The 14455-nt window shown below is 60.4% G+C and overlaps 5 protein-coding genes across 5 annotated transcripts; 3 read left to right on the top strand and 2 right to left on the bottom strand.

The window, feature by feature from the left end:
- TRAVEDRAFT_93125 (uncharacterized protein) lies at window positions 1–2766 on the bottom strand (the record flags this gene model as incomplete). Its single annotated transcript, XM_008035060.1, has 4 exons — window positions 1–1104; window positions 1161–2283; window positions 2426–2550; window positions 2605–2766. Coding segments are annotated over 4 exons (2514 nt in total), but the record flags the coding sequence as incomplete, so codon positions are not given.
- A 301-nt stretch (window positions 2767–3067) lies between these two features.
- TRAVEDRAFT_26019 (transporter particle subunit trs31) lies at window positions 3068–4449 on the top strand. Its single transcript, XM_008033707.1, has 4 exons — window positions 3068–3449; window positions 3509–3705; window positions 3760–3884; window positions 3943–4449. The coding sequence occupies exons 1-4, from the start codon at window positions 3160–3162 to the stop codon at window positions 4054–4056; spliced, it is 726 nt and encodes a 241-aa protein (XP_008031898.1). The 5' UTR covers window positions 3068–3159; the 3' UTR covers window positions 4057–4449.
- Window positions 4450–5336: 887 nt separating this feature from the next.
- Window positions 5337–6697, top strand: TRAVEDRAFT_93176 (FMN-linked oxidoreductase; the record flags this gene model as incomplete). Its single annotated transcript, XM_008035059.1, has 4 exons — window positions 5337–5504; window positions 5558–5740; window positions 5864–6144; window positions 6409–6697. Coding segments are annotated over 4 exons (921 nt in total), but the record flags the coding sequence as incomplete, so codon positions are not given.
- A 1617-nt stretch (window positions 6698–8314) lies between these two features.
- Window positions 8315–8524, bottom strand: TRAVEDRAFT_84922 (SRY-box containing transcription factor 32; the record flags this gene model as incomplete). The annotated part of the gene is made up of 1 exon (XM_008035058.1): window positions 8315–8524. A coding segment is annotated over one exon (210 nt), but the record flags the coding sequence as incomplete, so codon positions are not given.
- A 3306-nt stretch (window positions 8525–11830) lies between these two features.
- Window positions 11831–14412, top strand: TRAVEDRAFT_140435 (Pkinase-domain-containing protein). The gene is made up of 9 exons (XM_008035057.1): window positions 11831–12005; window positions 12154–12441; window positions 12502–12635; window positions 12689–12748; window positions 12800–12865; window positions 12919–13041; window positions 13104–13234; window positions 13290–13366; window positions 13423–14412. Exons 1-9 carry the CDS (start codon window positions 11895–11897, stop codon window positions 14110–14112), a joined length of 1680 nt encoding a protein of 559 aa, XP_008033248.1. The 5' UTR covers window positions 11831–11894; the 3' UTR covers window positions 14113–14412.
- Window positions 14413–14455: the final 43 nt, after the last annotated feature.

The raw sequence follows: 14455 nt of genomic DNA, 5'->3' as shown, positions 1-14455 counted from the left end.
GAACACATCCGGCGCGCTCGTGAAGCGCGTCAGACTCGCCCCAGTCGCGCTCGCACACGCGATCGTGAAGTACGCGCTGACCGCCGGGCGCGGGTCGCGGTACGGCTGCGGGGGCGTCACGGCGGGGGCCATCGCGGGCAGCGTCACGGGGAGCGCGAGCGAGCCGATGCTGTTTGAGCTGCCGTGCAGGTTTGTGGAGGAGCGCGCGAACCCGGGAGAGCTTGGGAGGGACGAGGATAGCGCCGGCCGGGCGGGCGAGTTCGGGGTGGTTGGGGTGGTGCTTGTGCGCGCGAGAGGCGACCCCGGCACTGTGGACTGGGAGGTGGAGAATATCCCGCTCCCACTAGCGATGAGCGAAGGGGGGCGCGCGCTGGAGACGGACGAGGATGCGCCACGACCTATGATACTCCTGTCACGCGACGGAGCGGGCAGCATCACGGTGACAGGAGCGGACGAGGTAGGGATTGGGTCGACAGTAGACTGGCGGTGAAGGTATATGCCCAGCTGGATGCCCTTCTTGCGCACAACCTGGACGTAGACATTGTACAGGCTCCCCGCGTACCAGATCGTATGCGAATGCAAGCGACTCTTCTCCTTGAGCGCGTCGACGTCCCAAAACTCGACGGCGAAGCGGTATGGCGGGTGCGCCGTCCATTGTTTTCCCGTGGCATTGGGGGACGAGGCGGCCAATATCGAGGCTGGCCGACGCGCCTGCTCGAGTCCGAAGAAATTCGCCTCCGTCGTGTTCGCACCCTTCTTCGCGCTCCCCAAGTCAAAGAGCTGGTCCATCGACGCGCCTTCGAGGCCCGTGCTGTCCCCCAGGCGAAGCGATGAGTCGCCTGGGACAGGGTAGAATGGACTGTCTCGCTCTTCTGGATGCAACGTATCTTTCGGAATATCTGCCGCAGATACAGCGAGACCGAGCTCCTTTGTGGCGCCCGTGGGTGAGAGGGATGGGGAGGATGAGCCAGGGGGACGTGCAGTAATCCTGTGGTAAAGCGCAGAGTAGTTCCAATGCGCCGCCTGAAGCACCGAAAGCGGGACCATAGGCTTCCCTGTCGAAGGCGAGACGTCTTTAGATATTGCCATCAGGTCGTCGAGATGCTGTGAATGACATTAGACTCTCCGAAAGTAAATGTACCAAGGGTGATGATACACACCATGTTAGCATAGTAAATGCCCTCTTTGAACAGCCGCTCAAACTCAGCCTCTTCAACCTCCTCCGACTCCCCTGGGACGCCTTTTGCACGAGCGGCCCTCCTCATCTCAACCACACTCCGCGCCATCTCATACCGCTCCTTTTCCCCTCGCACAAAAAGGGCATCCGCCGACAAGACTCCACGGACCCAGCGTGCGGTCAATCCTCCCCGCCGCCATATAACAGGGGCAACAGGCTCTGATTTTCCGTTCCTGCCTAGTGTTGGCGTGCCGATTCGAGAACCGAGCATCTCCGGCGGAGCAGATCCCGGCCTGTCGGTCGACCATTGCACCTTATGCGCTGCAGGAGACCATATGACTTCTGGCGCCTTACCAGCAGCATTCGACTCGGATGCTGCCGCCTGTTCCTCGTATCGGAACATGTCTGTGCCCCAGCGAGTAAGCCAGCATGCTGCCGCTTCGCCCACCTTGTCGGAAACGCCGCCATAGTAGTACACAGGCTCCAGGGTTTCCGCGCTCGTCTTTCCTCCGTCCTCGTGGTATTCGGCATCAGTGTCGGAATCTGTGTCGTTGGGGCCGCAGATATGTGAATGTTTGGGCCCGTCCTTCGATGTCCCGGCGTCGCAAGCCGGCCCGTCCTGGCGACGAGGGTTTTCGACGAACGACTCGAAGGACGAATCTTCCTCCCGGATGAGTTCTGCGACCTGCTCTAATCCCACAGCCGCCTCCGCTTCAGGATCCTGGGGGAAATCATCGGGTCCGACCTCCCCAGCAGGTCCAATACCATGGCCTAGCGCAAAGTTCAGATAGGGAACGACAGTGTACGGGCCGACAGTACGCAGTATGGCAGACAGCGCCTGTGAGGCCACAGAGGGAATAGAAAGGAACGTCGCCGTAGCAAGAAGCGACAGAAGGAAGCGAGGAGTGGCAGAGTGGTGTCCGGGTGGCAAAATAGGCGCAGATGATACATCGAGGCTGGCGGGGAGACCGCTACCAGACGGCTGAGGGGTATAATCGGGGCCTCCAGATGCAAATACAGGTGTCAGCGGGCAGGTGGGAGTGGGTATCAAGGAGGGGGATATCCAGAGAGGTGGGCCGCCGCCATACAGTCTTGCGATGCATACTCTGTCAAGTGAGTGTTATATGTCAGCGCCTTGGTATTTTGAGCGGCGGGGGGGCACATTAGACATACTCGAATGCTATGATAGGGTCATCCGTCAGCTAGGGTCGGCATCACTGGCACATTCTTTCAATTTGGCAGTCAGACTCACCTGCGCGTGTGATATTCAGATCATCAAACACTATGTCAATATATTCTGGGTCCGCGCGGTGGCCGGAGTGCTTCGCTCTCGATTCACTAAAGCCTGACGTGAATAGGGACTGGAAATAACCCTGGCATGACGCAGTGTAAGCCACATGTCAGAGAACGGAATTACTACGACTTACAGCTTGTATCAGGACGACGCGATGCAGCCTGTAGACTGCGTTCCACGAGCCGGATATTCGGAGCGCGACATCCGCAGTCTTGCGCTGCAAGAACGAGGTGTAGAGGTGAGACTGGAGGTCGTTGGGCGAGGGGCGGGTCGGGCTCGCGGGCGTCGAGGTCATGTCATGAGAGCGGAGCGAAGGCAAGGAGGGCTGGGAGTACAGCGAGCTCCTCGAGAGATGGGAGAACCGCGAGTGGGAGTCGGGGAAGGAGGCTGATATATCGGACATTATCAATTATGGGAGGCTTGGCGGGGCGGCTGAGCAGTGTAGCGTGGATCAGACGTGTTATCATGTGCAGCGGCGGCTCCGACAAAAGACACCGGCCTTGCAATCGGCGGACATGCGTGGTCGCCGTTCGAGACAGCGAGCAGCAGGGCGTCCTCGACGCTCGCCTCGTGAATTGCTGTTTCGGGTAATACCCGCTTCCCCGGCCCGATCGACTCTCACCAGCTTATTCCTGACCGCGATCTCACTGCGCTCGACCACCACATCTGCTGCTAGACATCGCCCGCTATGAGCTACGCACAACCCCATGCTCGCTTCTCTGTACTCTCAAACTCCTCGCTGTCGTCTGGCGAGCACCTGTCTCCCGCCGCGTCGTCGTCGCGCTTCTCGTTACCTTCTGCGCCCTCCATCAACACCACTTCTACCCCAAAGCCGGGTGCACGCCCCAACATCTATGACAGACAGCTGAACAAGACAAGGACTGCTGAAGTCTCTTCTGCCGCCTTCGCGTTCTTGTTCTCGGAAGTTGTCCAGTATACGCAGAAACGCGTCAGCGGAATCAATGATCTCGAGCGCAGGTGCGTAATTGGCCTTCTTCCACGGTACACGAATATATTCTGACCTCTCAACTACGTAGATTGAACACGCTGGGATACCGGATTGGCACTAGAGTCCTGGAGCTCATGTCATGGCGAACCGAATCGGCTTCGAAGGCCCCGAAGCGTGAAACACGATTCCTTCCTGCCCTTATGTCAATTCACACGCACGTCTGGCGTGCGGTCTTCGGAAAAGCGGCGGATGCGATTGAAAAGAGCGTCGAGAACTCGGACGAATGTACGTTGCTGCATGTTTTCTAACTGATTACTGTCTCATGAGTCGCTGTCAAAGATATGATCATCGACAACGACCCACCAATAACGCGCAATATCTCAGTGCCTCGCGACATGAGCTCTCTCAGCTGCTCGTCCTTCACTGCCGGCATTGTAGAGGCCGTTCTAGATGGCCTGGGTTTCGTACGTTCCACGTTGTATGCTCTAACTTAAACCCCTTCTTATGGGGTGCTTCTCACAGTCCGCACGCGTCACTGCACACAACACGCCGAACGACCAATTCCCCAACCGTACCACGATCCTGATAAAGCTCGAGAAGTCCGTCCTCGAGCGTGAGGAAGCGCTCAAGACGTAATCACTCTCGCTCAGAGTCACGTACACCGAGCAGCGACCGAGCCATGGAACCTTCTGCCCAAGCTTCCCCGGGTGGCGATGCGGACCCACCAGGACCACCCTGGTCAAAGTCGGTAGAATGCGCCATAACAACGATCCGGCAGGGCGCGACCCCTCGTCCATCCCGCGACGTGGTTGGCTGTCATGTCGTCCGCACATGTAGCGTTTCCGAGCCGTTTCCTTTCTCACACCTCGGCTGCGGGCTCGGGGGTGCCCAGACCTGGGTTCTTATGAAGGCGCGATACACTGATATGTTCGGGGTTGCATGCATGGTGTCCGATGGTACTACCGAATAACTACGAGCATTATGCTCACATCCCCCCTAATCCCAATAACCTGCCGAGAGGCCCTGTCCGACTACTCCGTTGCCTACAAGAGAACGGGCGCTCCGTCTCATTGATCCGTCGATAGGCGTCTATTTCATCTTATCTGACTCCCGTTGCTCGTATCGTCGCAGGCTGGATGAGTTTAGTGCCCGACCTCACCTTGTTTCATAGCACCCATCTACACTGTCATCTGAACTTCTGTTCTGAACTTGTCCCAGCGCACCAAATCACAGAACTGCACAAGATCTCTGTGCTTCCAAAATTTACGGCATACCAACTTCTTAACTCGGTAAGTCGTTCAAGCCGGATCGCTACTTCCGCAACATCCGCTCGACCATGCCTCCCGCACATCTAGAGCCTGCGCATGCATTGCGATAACTGCGGCGCGCTGTATCTCACAGCATTGCTCTTGCAGATCCGGATATCTCGAGGTCCTGGCTGGATAAACAGGAATTTGTAGGCGCCAGCTTCCGAGCGGCCTAGACCCCTCGAATAGACGGAAAGGCTTTGCTGTAACGACAGCCACTGACAGTACCGCCTTCCTTGCGGCGGCCTCGAGGGGGTGTATCCGTAAACGCCGATTGCTCCAGGCCAGGTCCCTCGAGGGCAGCCACGAGTTGACGTTGAATATCCGGCAAGAAGCTCATAGACGCTGCGTTCTAGCTGCACAGCGATCGTACACGGTTGCCCTATTCAGCGAGGGGGCTCGAGAGCAGCCCATGGGGGTCCACGAGCTCCGAGAAGCGATCCCTCTGCAGCCGCTCGCCGGATCGCTCCAGACCGCTCTTCCCGTGCGATATATCTGTTTGGAAGGCAGAACGGCTATCGCATCATTTTCCCCACCTTTTGCACACCTCTGTCCGAGCCTCAGCCCGGGAGCCCGCACTAACACCCCGTACCACCCAGCGCAGCGCAAATGGTGAAGATACACACCCTCAACATCGAGCCGGCAGTCGTCAACGCGTCGTGTGCATGGGCATCCGACTACGAGCAGCTGCGGGAGCTGTATGAGTCCGCATACACGGGCGCAGTGATTACCCGTACCGCAACGTTCAACGGGTTCAGCGAAGATTCTTCGAACACCGTACGCCCCGCGCTTCCTCCGGCATTCTCGCTTGTGCTAACCTTATACCCCAGGTCGCATTCGCCAAGGAGACGGTGACGTCGGTCAACTCGTACGGCTACTCGCCACACGCACTCTCGATGTACCTGGACTGGGTCTATACCCTCCTCACCACCCCATGTCTCGACGGCAGCCCGCCCACAAAGCCTATCATCATCAGCATTACCGCATCCACGCCTACCGTGCTCGCAGAGATGGTCGAGAATATCCAGGGTCTCCGCAAGAAGCTCCGCGCAACATACTCAGCCGCCGCGTCATTTGGAGAGTTCATCCCGCCCACCAGCCCGACTCGCTCAAACAGAAATTCAGCGAGCGCCCAGCCCTCGACGTCCACACAAACCGCGACGCACCTCCCGAACCTTGACCCCGCCACGCTCGTCGGCATCGAGCTCAACACGTCCTGCCCGAATATCAAGGACACGCCCCCACCCGCATACACATTCACGCTCCTCCTACCTCTCCTCGACGTCCTATCGACGGCGTTTTACGCCGATCCGTCTCTTACGATCGGCCTGAAGCTCCCTCCCTACCTCTACTCCACGCGCTTCGCAGAAGTCATCCGCTTCGTCCACACCTACACGCGGGAAATCCGCCCCGCCGTGTTCATGAACGGCAACTCGCACCAGCTCGCGACACAGGACGGCCACCCGCTCCGCTCGCTCAACCCCTTTGCCTATATCGCCTGCACAAATACGCTCGGCTCCTGCCTCCTCTTCGCCGACCAGGCCTTCCAAGACCCCGCCGCCACATACCCACACCCCACCTCCTCCACCGCCGACATGGACACCGACGACGCGCCCTACCCACACCACCAACCCCAACCCCCCGCCTCCCCCACGCCCTCCTCGCCCTCCTCCTCCGCCAGCACGCCCCCGCCACACCCGCCCTCGCCCACGCTCCTCCCCTCGCCCTTCGCGCTCCCGCCCGCGCTCGGCGGCATGGGCGGCGAGGCGATCCACCCGATCTCCCTGGGCAACGTGTACACGTTCGCGCGCATGCTCGCCGCGCACCCGGACGCCGCGATGCGCCGCGTGCGCGTCATCGGGATCGGGGGCGTCACGTCGGCCGCGGCTGCGGCGCGCATGCGCGCGGCTGGGGCGAGCGTGGTCGGGTGCGCGACGCTGCTGGGGCGCGAGGGCGTGCGCGCGTTCGAGATCGTTGCGGGGCACCAGGCGGGCGCGTGGCGCGGGAGCCCGCAGCGGTCATGACGCGTGCGTGGCTGTGGCGGTTCCCGACAGTGCTGTTCGTGTGTATGTTGGGGATGAGGCGACTCTAAGACGAATCCTAGATTAAGACTGCCGGTTGTGACGATCTCTCACGCGCGTTGCTTTTGTTGTAGTTCCAAATAGCTGAAATTGCGTGTAGCCTGCGATGTACTATGTATACAAGGAGTAATGCGGAGGAGAGACGGAGAGATAGAGAGATGTGCCATAAATACAGTAAGTAAGTCACACCGAAAGCAGAGAGAAAGGGATCCAAGCTTGTACACGGAACCCGAAGAGCTAATGCAAGGGAAAGCATATGATGAGAGACACCGGAGATGAGACGCGGCCATAGAATGGGGGAGAGGGAGGAGCCCAGAGCGAGAGAGAGATAGAGATGCAGATGGAGAGAAATAGAGAAGAATAAATGGAGATATCGTTCTTGCTTACGGGTATGTTTTAGAGCACAGAGAAGCCCAGAAACGAGGCCCGCCTTGCCCGCCGCTCAATGGTACCGCATCCAGCCCGCAAGCGCCTGAGGCTGAGGCCGAGGCCGGGGCGCAGGCTGAGGCTGCCACGCCGCCCACTGATGCTCGCCGCTCATCTGCCCGCCAGCGACCTGTTGCGACTGCCCAGGCAGCCACTGCATCCCGCTGTTCCCATCGTGCTCCATAACGTAATCAGGCTGACCGGCGGACTGATCTGGCTGCCAGTACTCGCCCGAGGGACCCTGGTACGGGTTGAATGCGGGCCCGTACGACGGCGCAGCGTAGCATGCGGAGTCGACGGAAGGGGGAATGAGGGGGTCGTAATGCGGTGGGTACTGCGGTTCGGTGTTCATCATCGCTGCGCTGCCCGAGATGTGGAGCTGGCCGAAGCCGAACTCGTTCGGGGACTGGGGCTGGGGCTGCATCTCGAGGCCGAGGCTCTCGGAGTAGGAGGAGTACTGAGCCATGCAGTTGCTGGGGAACGGTATGGGAGCCTGACCGACGGCCTGCGGGAGGGGCATTGGGGCGAAAGTAGAAGCCGGGCCCTGAGAGGTGATCAGTTAAGACGCGCACATATCAGGATATGGGAAGGCCGACGTACATGCATCGCAGATACCAGGGGGAAGTTGCCCATCTCGGGCATGTCGAGCGGGCTGCTCAACGCGGGTGTATGTGCGACGGAGGGCGGGAAGAGGGGGCTGTGGAACGGAGGGGAGTCGGGGCGGAGTGGTGTGAGGCGGGAAGAAGAGGAGGCCGGGGAGGAGACCTGCGAGGAGATCGTGGAGAAGGAGACTGTCGAGCAGGAAGAGACCGTCGAGCAGGAGGTAGCCGGCGAGGGAGACTCCTCATTCCAAGTGCGCGGGTCGTACACCCCCATCTCGTAGTCCTTCGACTTCACGATGCCGCACTCTGAGTACCCCAGAGCGGGGGTCCCAGTCGCTCGGTCGTATCTCTCGACCTCGGCCTTGAGCGCGTCGTCCCTCTTGCCCTCGGCTAAGAGCTCCGCGATCTTCTCGTTCCGCATCTTAGTCTTCACGTCGTTGCCTTTCGTGTTGCGCGTCTTCTTATCGGGGCGTTTGACGGGCCTGAAGACGTAGTCTGGATGCCGCGCAGCGTGCTCGCGCTTCTCCTCCTCGGCGCGCCTCATCCAGACCGCCTTGTCCTCCTCGCTGAGCGTCCCCCAGACCTTCCCACAGATCTTCGAGATCATGCGGTGATCTGGCTGAAGCGCGCCCAGCTGCTGCTTTTGCGCGCTGCGGAAGAGGATGAACGCGTTGGGTGGGCGCTTGACGTGGTTGGCGGGCTTCGCGCTCTTGCGAGTAGCCGCCACGGCTCCCTGGCGAGCAGCCCCAACGGCTCTCTGGCGTGAAGCGGGCGCAGACGCCTTCTTGCGAGGAGTCGCAGCGGCCCTCGAGGATGCCTTGGTGGCTTTCCGAGTGCGAGAGGAGGAGGGAAGGGGGCTGGGGGACGCGGTGGAGGAGATGGAGGAGGAGGGTGATGACGGAGGAGGGAAAGAAAGCGGGTTGTGAAATAGCTGGGGGTCGTGCGCGGTGTGCCACTCGCGCGGCGAAACCGCCTGGGAGGCCGCGCCGCCGCCGAGCGCGCTCGCAAGGCAGCTCCCCTGCCAGCCGTTGATACCGGAGTTGAACGGGCTATCTGCACCTGAGGCCATGAGCACCGCGGTCGCGCGCTGGAATCCAAAGGGACACTCACCAGGAGCAGTGTGGTCGGGGACAATGGGCTGGAAAGACGCCATTGCAGATGGGTGAAGGAGGATGGGAGGGCGGGCGCGGTGTGGGGGCTTGGGGATCTGGGAGAAAGGAGGTCCATGGCGCCTCTCTTATATAGACGGTGTGCGGAAGGTAAGAGCAGAGGACAGGTTGCGTTTGCAGCTACACACGCACTTCAGCGAATAAGATCGGATCGGGGAAGGATGAGTGCAACCCCTCGTTATAATCACTTACAGGCAGGGGCTTTTACCATTCTGGGCCGCGCAGGCGATTATCATCACGGATTGGCCGCAACTCTGCGCTGTGTGATTGCGCGGAGGGTGACGCCCACCCTACGATATAATCACCTCGTTGCCTGCACGCGCGTGTGAGCGACTCCGTCACGGTCCACGTCCCGATTAGATTGCCAGAAGCCCTGGCTCACCAATTGTCTGCGCGCGCCGTCTGCGCCGTAGGTGCTGGCCTGGCGTCGCGAACGGCGAAATCGTGGAGTTGCTGTGCTGTCGCGGGCTTTCGCACCAGAGCAGAGGTCCAAGGTCGGTCCATGTATGTTGCCCCGGACGAGACGTGCCTGCGCTGCAACTTGGGAAGACCTGTGCAGCGTCGCCGTATCGAGGATGACATCAACTCCGGAAGCGCGAGTACGAGGGAGGGTGCGCGCCGCGCACACGCACGCGCGGCACGTCGGGGATCGCGATATGGGCGCGGAGAACCGTGCCCGAGGCCTCCTTCGGACGGGGCCAGCTGCTTGGTACGCCGCCCGGAACGCCAGGACTGCGAGTGTGCGGACGGCCCCGTCCGTTGTTAGCACTGAGCTTCAGAAGGCCGCAGAGCGGTCGGAGGCATCGTGCGCGCCCTGGACCCGCTATCTGCAGTGATCAGTCGTCATCCAGGTGAGACTTAATTTCGGGACCTTCCAAAGCTTCCGGCTTGGAAACGGCATGAATCCCGCGGATGTCACATTCTGTCACCCGCTGCCCGACACGGTGCAACGTGTGCAGATTCTGTGAGCCATCCCCGGGGCGGCCTGCCGCATGCATATGATGCGCGGAGAGTCGGGTGGCACAGAGCCCACGCCAGATGCTCTGCGCCTGCCGCGAGGGCCGACCTCCGAGCTAGCGCCCCCCAGCGTGTGACCTTCGCGCATTGTTGAGTTACCGGGTGGCATCCTAGCGGGAGCACGCCTCCGCCTCGCGCCCTCACACAGTTCGCCCTGTCACACATGTTTTCCCGATGGGGCGAAAGGGGTCGGATGTGAAGGTTGAGTTGTGCCCTGTTGTGTCGCAGCTGCCTGGCCAGGCCGCGTACAGCCGCCGCGTGGTTCCGCCAGCCGCGGGACGGGGCTTCGGGGGGCGCTGCAGGTCGCAGAACTGTATTGGGGCTGTTGACCAGATGCGTCGTCTTTTGTCCGCCCGGAGTGGGCGAGCTTCGTCGAGGGGCCGACACAATCGCGCAGACGTGCCAGGTGAATCGACAAGCATGAGCTCCGAGGCGGACTGCGCGACCACGTCAAAGACCGTCCGAGTAGCATCCCGTGTAGCGCAGCACCATTCCTCGGGAGGAGCGGGAACGTACAGGCTTCTCCGCCGTACAGCGCGCGCCCCGTCTGATGGTTCCTGAGCTCCTGAGCTCTTCAAAAGAGCCTTTCATTGGGCGGCACCAGCGATCAAAACTTCAGCAGAAGAGCAGTGCACTGAGGCTCACTCAAGCAGCGGCGTTCGGACTTACCTGATCCTGTGTCAGCGGTCGCATTGAGGTGTACTGAGGCATGATACACCCCATGCAGCGTCGTCTCGTTGGGCATGATCCCAGGCCTGCTTGAACGCAGTATGCCATGACACAATCATAGGTGCCGTACAGCAGGTGTGCGGAGGGATCAGGTGATGACGTAGCGCGTCGTTGTTGTCGGCGGGTATGCGCGCAACGTCGCGCATGAGCTACATCTCGTCCATTTTTTGAAGCGGAGGGTTTCCTGATTCCAGGGTGAATACCGACATAGCTCTAAGCCATGTAACCGGAGTACGCTGCTCGAGCCGAGCACGCTGTATGTCTAGCCGTTGAGAGACATACAGCTAGTTGAAAACCCATGCGTGGTCACTCAACACGCTGGAAACGAAAACTCTGGTGAAGGTTATAAGTAGCCTTGCCGGATCGTCAGAATGCTTATCATTCGACAGCATATGATGTGAGCTTACCATAAAGCTTGATGTTCGAAGGAGAGCTAGCCGCTAGCAAAGGATCATCCTTGAATATTTGAATGATGACGAAGCATGGCAGACAGATAGCGAGGCTCTTATCATGCGTTTGCATTGTCTTCGGTGTACTTAAAATTCGTGAAGTGCACAGATGCCAGTAGCTTGAAAAGTTGAAGCTTGGGATGGCAAAAGATGCAGGATTACAGGAGGGAAGAGAGAGAGAGAACGCGTTGTGGCCAGCGCCATGAACGTGGAGGTGTAGGTCCAAGGAGTGTTCGAGGTCCCAGAAAACCACGCGGGATGACGTTGAGGGCAAGCGAGCGGGGGTGCCTAGGACCCTGAGGACCGCCCGAGCTCACTCCACATCAATATCTGGGCTAAGTATGAAGGGGACGGATGGCCTCCCGCCGGCGCAATTCCCTCCGCATCCTCTCTGCACGCGAACGCCGCGCCCGCGCGTACTCTACCGACCGCTGCTCTCCAAACAGCGACTTAGAACGCTCTCGAACGCCCCGCGAACGGCTGCACACGGTGCGCGTGCGCGAGACGCCAGGCTGATAACCAGCATCGACCAGACTGGGGGCGGAAAGTACAGCCCTGCACCCTCTCACATCAACACGCGCCCCCGCTCTCTCGCCTTCTCTCCCTCTCGCCCAGACTCCAGGGCAACTGCCGCCCGCCCACCTATTCTTTCCCCTGCACGCCAAGCACGACGTCGCGCAAACGTCTCCGCGCGATGACCCTGTCTATATCGGAAGCGCTGCTTCCGCAGCCCCCCTCATTCCAGAAGAAGAAGGCCTATGAGATTCACAAGGTCCTTGGCGAGGGCACATTCGGCAAGGTTATGGTACGTCGCGCGCGCTCTGTGATCCACCGGGTACTCGTCTGACCACTACGTTCACTTCTACCAACCGTGCCCCGACCTCTTATCTGCGCTCGCTGCTGCGCGCCAACATTCAATATCACTTCGCGGTCAATTCAATCCCTCTGCGTAGCGTGCAACATGGCACGTCCCGCCAGGCCAGACCCCCGTCGCCCTCCGTGGGGCCGCTGCCGCCCCGAGCGAGACCGCGGCCCCGCCCAGCGAGAGCAAGCCCCCAGCAGCCTCGCGCACGAACTCCAGCACCTCCTTCTCTTCCAAGCCGAAGAAGGAGCAGCATCCCGAAGATGGCTTGACTGTCGAGGTCGCGCTGAAGGTGATCCCCAAGAAGAAGGTCAAGGGGAACGAGAGCAGCGTCTGGGGCGAGATGGAGGTCCTCCGCGGGCTCGACCACCCGAACATTGTGAGTACTCGGCCCTGAACATGCTTTGCGCCGTGCGTGGTGCTTAATACGCTGCTTCAGGTCAAGTTCTATGAATGGTTCGAGTCACGCTCCAAGTACTACCTCGCGTTCGAGCTCGCGCAAGGTGGCGAGCTGTTCGAGCGTATCACGAAGAAGGGCAAGTTCACGGAATCCGACGCGGTTGCCGTACTCAAGTAGGCCATAACCCGCTCATCACGCATAACAGCTGCTAACAGCATATACCCAGGTCAATACTTTCTGGCGTGAAGTACTTGCACGACCATGACATCGTTCACCGAGACCTCAAGTAAGCCCCTCCCCCTTCATACACTGCGCGTTCCTAAACCGACTCTCACAGACCCGAGAACATTCTCTACCGCACACACGACGAGCACTCGGACATCGTCATCGCCGACTTCGGCATGTAAGCCACATCTCCACCCGGCTCACGGCACCCGCTCACCTGCACCCATATAGCGCGAAGCACCTGCACTCACCGGAAGAGCAGCTACACTCCCTCGCGGGCAGCTTCGGCTATGTCGCGCCGGAAGTGCTCAACAAGAAGGGCCACGGCAAGGCCGTCGACATTTGGTCTACCGGGTGCGTCCCTCCCCTTCCCATCCCTGTATGCAATATACTGACGAGCATGACGCACCGCGCAGTATCATCACCTACGTCATGCTCTGCGGATACTCCCCGTTCCGCTCGGACGACGTGAAGGAGCTAATTCGGGAGACGACGGAGGCGAAGATCGAGTTCCACGAGCGTTACTGGGGCAACGTCTCGCCCGAAGGTATGCTGCCTCTTCGCTTCCGACTCGCATCGGCATCTACTGAACACCCAAATAGCCAAGGACTTTGTCAAATCGCTCCTCAACCCTGACCCGGCGAAACGGCCCACTGCAGAGGAGGCGCTCAAGCACAAGGTACGCTCCATTTACCCCTTCATCCCGCTGACAGGCTCACACTAACCTCGCATTAGTGGCTGACGGACCACACACCGTCGACGGAGCACGACCTCACCGGCCTGCGCGAGCACTTCGACCCGAAGGCACGCTGGCGCGCTGCGATCGCTGGCGCCCGCGCGCTCCACCGCTTCAACTCATCCTCGTCCTCACGCAGCGCGACGGCAAGCTCGGGCGGCTGGCGCTCCGGGTCCGTCATCGACACAGACGACGATGATGACGACGACGAGCACCCGAGCGCCGCGCACCCGCCCGCTGCGTCTCTTGCCCGTGAGCCATCAGACCCGGGCGAGAACGAGTATGTGAAGGTGACCGCGCCCGAGGAGGATGAGCCCTCGCCTGCGCAAGGCAAGAGCGAAGGTGTGAGCGGTGACGCGCCTCTCCCGCGCGCCTCTCCCGAACGTCCGAGCGAGGCACACGAGCTGAAGCACGAATCCAACGCGCCCGAGCCGTTGCACGAGAAGGTGCCCACGCCTCTACACGCGACAGACAACGTCGCGCATCCCGCCGCGCCCGCATCAAATCCATCCGAGCAGGAACAGACGCAACACCTAGAGGCGGAGACCCAAGCCGACAACGGGCGCGAGACGCCGGAGCTGCAGATGCCCGGGTCGTTCGACGTGCCCGCGACGCACCACCACCACCATCTCCCGCACGTCGAGGGCGGGTGGATGGGCCTGTTCAAGAAGATGCACATCCGCCAATAACGCACGCCGCGCGTCCTCCTGCGGCGCGCTATGTAGTGTATACATCTCGGACATCACCACATCCCCCTCCCTCCGTGTAGGTCATCTGGTTAGCGAGTGTACTGCTACAGCGCGCCGTGGGAGCAGGACTCGGAGGACTGTTACGAGATCTCGGCCCTGTATATCGGTTATTTCTTGGTTTGCCGTGTATATACCTTATCCCCACCGGCCTCTGACGACACCACCCGAGCACCCCTTCCGTCGGAAACGAGCACTGTTAGAATACCTACGCCTACTTGTACACCCGGCCCCGCCCGCGCGTATCTACCCTGCCTGTATTTTACTGCATCCCTGCGAAACACGT

This window comes from Trametes versicolor (genome assembly GCF_000271585.1).
Source record: "Trametes versicolor FP-101664 SS1 unplaced genomic scaffold TRAVEscaffold_1, whole genome shotgun sequence".
NCBI classification, from domain to species: Eukaryota; Fungi; Basidiomycota; class Agaricomycetes; order Polyporales; family Polyporaceae; genus Trametes; species Trametes versicolor.
Note: the sequence above shows the minus strand (reverse complement) of the source record. Positions and strands in the feature narration are given on the sequence as shown.

Coding starts and splice junctions, on each gene's coding strand:
- TRAVEDRAFT_26019 (XM_008033707.1), top strand. CDS start 3,160: ATGAGCTACGCACAACCCCATGCTCGCTTCTCTGTACTCTCAAACTCC. Junction 3,450..3,508: donor ATCAATGATCTCGAGCGCAG/GTGCGTAATTGG, acceptor TCAACTACGTAG/ATTGAACACGCTGGGATACC. Junction 3,885..3,942: donor TTCTAGATGGCCTGGGTTTC/GTACGTTCCACG, acceptor TGCTTCTCACAG/TCCGCACGCGTCACTGCACA.
- TRAVEDRAFT_140435 (XM_008035057.1), top strand. CDS start 11,895: ATGACCCTGTCTATATCGGAAGCGCTGCTTCCGCAGCCCCCCTCATTC. Junction 12,866..12,918: donor GTCATCGCCGACTTCGGCAT/GTAAGCCACATC, acceptor GCACCCATATAG/CGCGAAGCACCTGCACTCAC. Junction 13,367..13,422: donor AGGAGGCGCTCAAGCACAAG/GTACGCTCCATT, acceptor ACCTCGCATTAG/TGGCTGACGGACCACACACC.